Here is a 5,786-nt window from a genome sequence, read left to right as displayed (position 1 = left end):
ATTAACCTCATACCTTGATAGCATATATAAAGAGAGAAATCATATAATTTAGAATCTTCCCACAATTCTAAGTTCCCCTGCCAGAATTATAAATTTCTATTATTTCCATTATTCTAATTTGCTGGCCAGTTAAAAGCAGACTTACCTCGGCTGCATTAGATGCACACAAATCCAATGCTGAAAGAGTATTCCTTTTTTTTTTTTTTTATTTGAGAAAGAGAGTGAGAGAGAATACAAGCAGGGGGAGTGGAAGGGGGAGAGGGAGAAGCAGACTTCCCGCTGAGTGGAGAGACCAGATGCAGGGCTTGACTCCAGAGCCCTGAGATCATGACCTGAACCAAAGGCAGAAACTTAACCAACTGAGCCACCCAGGGGCCCCCACAGTGTTCCTTTTATGACATTAGGACCTGTGTTCTGTTTGTGGTTTCCCTGTAATTCTGTGTAGTTGTATGTGTCTCATTTTACCTGTTCACTACTTCCAAGTTGAAGGTGATAATTTTGTCATTATTTGTCATAATATTTGTCATTATTTGGAATTATTAGATTCCAAATTGCCAAGCACTGATGTTCCTGTCTTTTGAAAGGAAAAAAGATTGATGCCAATGATCTGCTAGAAGTTCTGGGAAACATGGGGATCGAGCTCACTGAGAAAGACTTTGTGAAGCTGAAACAAACTGTACCAATTGACGGTGAGCCTTATAAGTGCCAGGGTAGCCTTTCTGGGGAGCTGGGTTCTGGGGGTCATTGTAGGCAGGTCTACAATATTGTCTCTTGAAAATGATTTTAAGAAAGGTAATTTCACTGACATACAGATTCAATCTAGGAGTCACCAAGCTCTTCCACTGAGAATTTTGCCATCAGAGCTAATGCAGATTGCAATAATGCTACCAGTTCCCACTCCTGAGAGGCCTAAAGGATAGGAAGGGAAAGGAAGGAAACTGAGAGGATTGAGAGACTAGGGGGAAAAAGAAAGGAAAAGGGACACAGAGAACTAGTGATTTTCTTTTTTTTTTTTGTACAGTAGTCTTCCCATCATTCTTCTTGGTCGCTGAACACTGTATACATTGTTGTCACCAAGACCATTTCTTTTTCCCAAAATAATTTTTATTTGTTGGAGAGATGGAACAGATTTCCCAGGGAAAGAGTAAAAAACTTTCCTACTGGAATTACCCAGTTGCCCAATAACTCTGTGACTGTCCATGTTCTTTTCCTTCAGATATTAACTGTGCCTTTTCTATTTTCTTTTTTTTTTTTTTTTGGTTCCTTTTCTATTTTCTAATAGCTGCTGGAAAGGTGTATCAGAACAGATTGCTGGATGGTGTGAAGTCTATAAAAGGTACTTAAGAACCATGACTAGCAGGAAAGTCTGCTAAATATCAACACAAATACCAACACAGACATCTTTACCAGCAGGTTTTGAATCATGTCTACATTCCTATGTTTAGATCTTTTCTTTCATTACATTCATCACACAGTAGTTTTACATAATCACCCATGTTATAGCATTGCAAGGAATCCATTCTCTCTTGAATGGATGTGAAATCTAATTTATACAACAAATAATATAGAGAACATCATAGGCAGTTTTTCTGGGGATTTGCCCAACAACAACAATACAAAGGATTTTGGAGTGGTCTTTAATATCATTTTATTGCATGAATCAAGTTATTTTCTATAAAACGTTCTTACCCAAAGACCAGTTAGCAACAACAAATGTAGAAGAGAAGCATGGTATTGTGGCCAAGATACTTTTTTCACTTCTTCTTCCTATCAGTCCTTAGAAGAAGAGATAAGAAGGGGAAGTAGGAAGGGAAAGAGGAAAGGTTACAGGTTTTGCTGCTTACTATTTGATGAGACAGTCTCCTGCAGGTGGCTGGTCTGTCATCCCAGGCCCTTGGAATAATGGCAGTCAGCAACATTCCTTGCAGAATTTTGTGGTGAATGTGTCGTCCATGACACTCTTCCCTCTAGAGCAAATGAATCCACTTTTATAACCTTTTAATCTTTAATACACTTTTGTGTATTGCAAGAGCAGAACATTGATGATCTGAAACTTGAACTATCACTCTCAGCTGATACCTCGACTTTGTTTTGGGGACAGACATGCGCAGTATTCTCTCTGAATTCCCCATGGGGACAATTCTACCATTGGTATTCTTTTGGCCTCTCTTTTAACAGATGAATATTACCCAATACTGCAAATAATACCTTTAAACACATAATCACTCCCGCCACCCAGTAATACTTCAGTGCTTTTAAGTAAGCTCAGTGCCCAGTGTGGAACTTGAACTCATGACCCTGAGACCAAAAGTCACATAGTCTATTGACTGAGCCAGCCAGGCCCCCCCCAGAACATTTTTATCTAAGTTGTTCTTGATCTCATTTTAGGTGATTGCTGAGCTAACCTTATACACCTGTAACTACTATAAATAAGTTGTACGTTTGTTTTTATTTTTTATTAAATTAATGCATGCGAGATAAAAAATTTACATATATATTAATCTTTTTAAATCATGTAATATTTTTTCTTCATGGTTCTTTCCTGTTTGTTTCTTAAGGAGGAATGGTTAAAGTCAATAACCTAGACAATGTTCTAGAAAACCTGGGAATTGAACTCACAGAAAAGGAACGTGAAGGTCTGACAGAATATTTGCCACCTGATGGTGAGGATTGTAGATGATAATGAACCTTAGAGATGAGTTTACATTTATGAGCTGGTGTCAGAGAACCCACATAACTTAGTGATATTGGGTATACAAAAGAAAATAGAAGCATTTTGCAAAGATAGGGATTAACCACTTCTTTTTTTTTTTTAACTTTTTTTTTTAAGATTTTATTTATTTATTTGACAGAGAGAGACACAGTGAGAGAGGGAACACAAGCAGGGGGAGTGGGAGAGGGAGAAGCAGGCCTCCCACCGAGCAGGGAGCCCGATGTGGGGCTCGATCCCAGGACCCCGGGATCATGACCCGAGCTGAAGGCAGACGCTCAACGACTGAGCCACCCAGGCGCCCCGGGATTAACCACTTCCAATTTAAGAACAGAGCATGTATTATTTAAGGTAAACTAAATTTTTATTTAAAAACATACTTGAGGGCACCTGGGTGGCTCAGGCGGTTAAGCATCTGCCTTCAGCTCAGGTCATGATCCCAGGGCCCTGGGATGGAGTCCTTCATTGGGCTCACTGCTCAGCAGGGAGTCTGCTTCTCCCTCTCCCTCTGTCTCTCCACCCTGCTCATGCTCTCTCTATCTCTCTTTCTCTCTCTCTCTCACTCTCTCAAATAAATAAAATCTTTTAAAAAATAAAAAATAAATAAAAAAAACCTTGAAAGCATGTCATGGTTAAACACAATAGAAATTTAATTCTCTTCTCCATGAAAGTCCTAGGTGAGAGTATTCTTGGTTGACGGGCAGTGGCTCATCTCCATTCAGTGATACAGGGATGCAGGTTCCTTGCCTCTTAGGTGCCTTCTTAGATTCTTTTCATTGTTTATATCTAATTAATGGAATGGAAAAGAGAGCGTGAAGGAGAGAGATGTAGGACACATCATATCCATAACCATTCTTTGTTGGGAACTAGTCACATGACTACCTCTATATGCAAGGGGGAGGGTGGGCGGTGGTAGCAATATAATATCTGGCTGAGCATCCACTTCTGCCTATCATTCTACACTATGAGAGGAAATAAGAGTTTTGGTAGATAGTTAGCTGGGTTTTTTTGTTTTGTTTTCATTAACAATTGCCTAATATATATGTGTACCATATGCTTTGAGGCCAAGTAGCACTTTCCTAAAAAGCCTCATGTGGCTAGAACTAAAGAAGATAAAATCAAACGAAATCAAAATAAATCAATAAAGGAGGACTGTTTCCCAGTCATCTGCATTGAAGTAACAATATATATCTCCAGGTAACATCCAAAAACCAGATTCAGCAGATAGTTTTGCTTTGTCCCCAGCTGAGAATTGTTCATTCTTTTTTTTTTTTTTTAAAGATTTTATTTATTTATTTGAGAGAGAGAGAATGAGAGAGAGTGAGTACATGAGAGGGGGGAGGGTCAGAGGGAGAAGCAGACTCCCTGCCGAGCAGGGAGCCCGATGCGGGACTCGATCCCGGGACTCCAGGATCATGACCTGAGCCGAAGGCAGTCGCCTAACCAACTGAGCCACCCAGGCGCCCCGAGAATTGTTCATTCTTAAAGGAGCCTGGCACCAGCCACAATTTAAACAAGCCTTAAATTCCACAGTGGGGAAACTGGCTCATATCCAGATTATTCTGGTATAATCTTAGGCTTCGTTCCTTCTCTTGCATATATTCAGCTTCTCTGTCACCTCCCCATTCCAGCGTCATGCTCTTTGAGTCCTAATCACTATTTACTATATTGTGATTCATTATATTTAAAAACATCATTCAGAAACTTTAAGACGATTTGAGGAACAGGAATTATGGATTATGCAGTTAGCTCTCCTCTTGAGTCTTTTGATTGTTAAATCTGTGGCACTACAGGCCTTCCTTTGATCTTGCTTTTGGTAATAACAGTGTATAACCAGCGCAGTTAGCAGGACAGAGCCCTGAGCCAAAAAGAGTGCCATGCTTGGGGTTTAATGCTCTTCTTTTGCCGTCATTGAGAGTCTTCATACTTTATCTTTGAATTTGTGTTTCCTAATTGAAATCTGATGGCAAACTAGAACATGGCAGGGTCTTGGCACCCCAGCTCAGACATCTCTTTCTTAATTTACCTCCTTTATCTTCTTATAACATTGCCACATCCTAATTATGATATTTCTTACAGCTAATGGGAAGATTGGTCTCAAAAAATTGATGGAAGCAGTGGAAACTATTACAGGTTAGTTAGAAGTTTCTATAAATCTAATGTCTTAATTCTTTATACTAATTTATATTTTTATATAGACCCATCATTTCTCCATTTCCTTCTTTATCCTACCCATTTTTTTCTATATTGATGAATATCTGTATTCAGTTGCCTAGAATTACACTTTAGAATATCTGCATTTTAGCACTAATTTTTCAGTGCAAAGTTCTAGTAGCAAATTTCTTTGTTTCTGGAATATTTGCCAAGAATAGTCACTATTCTTGATTTTGACTGCCAAATTTAAATCAGCACAGCAAATGATAGAGCAAACTTTCACAAAGATAAAATTCTCTTATCATTAAGAAATTAGGGGAGAAATAATATCCTTACAAAATAAATGGATCTTATGCCTACAGTGTCCTAATTTACATTATGTAAACTGCATTAGTCTGTCTGTTTCTTTACTAAGAGTAAGGAAGAAATTCTATTTCTACCCCAATTAAAGACAGTGGTGAACAGTTAGCATATTCTTGTGTGTTTGCTCATTCAGCTATTGTAGTTGAAGGTGAAAAGGCATCAACATGTCTTTGGAGGTATTAGACCCTTCTCTATACTAATCTTTGCCCATTTTGTAATGTTGAAGGAGGAGAGGTTGATGTCAGTGATGTGGGAAATGTCCTGGAAAACATAGGAATAACTGTCACAAATAAGGAATGTGGAGAGCTGGTAAAAAATCTGCCAGTTAATGGTAAGCATTTAAAATGTTACTATGGGCTTGACGAACCATGAGAGACGATGGACTCTGAAAAACAAACTGAGGGTTCTAGAGGGGAGGGGGGTGGGAGGATGGGTTAGCCTGGTGGTGGGTATTGAGGAGGGCACATTCTGCATGGAGCACTGGGTGTTATGCACAAACAATGAATCATGGAACACTTCATCTAAAACTAATGATGTAATGTATGGGGATTAACATAAG

At 39.0% G+C, this 5,786-nt stretch overlaps 1 protein-coding gene across 1 annotated transcript; it reads left to right on the top strand.

Annotated features, from left to right (window-relative positions):
• The first annotated feature begins 347 nt into the window (after window positions 1-347).
• LOC145719738 (uncharacterized) lies at window positions 348-5,599 on the top strand. The gene is made up of 5 exons (XM_081811286.1): window positions 348-689; window positions 1,283-1,336; window positions 2,559-2,663; window positions 4,790-4,843; window positions 5,454-5,599. Exons 1-5 carry the CDS (start codon window positions 629-631, stop codon window positions 5,597-5,599), a joined length of 420 nt encoding a protein of 139 aa, XP_081667412.1. The 5' UTR covers window positions 348-628.
• The last annotated feature ends 187 nt before the right edge of the window (window positions 5,600-5,786 follow it).

Source organism: Leptonychotes weddellii, unplaced genomic scaffold (assembly GCF_054177405.1).
Source record: "Leptonychotes weddellii isolate Sample4059 unplaced genomic scaffold, ASM5417740v2 HiC_scaffold_6825, whole genome shotgun sequence".
Lineage (NCBI taxonomy): Eukaryota > Metazoa > Chordata > Mammalia > Carnivora > Phocidae > Leptonychotes > Leptonychotes weddellii.
This window is presented reverse-complemented; position numbering and strand designations above follow the sequence as displayed.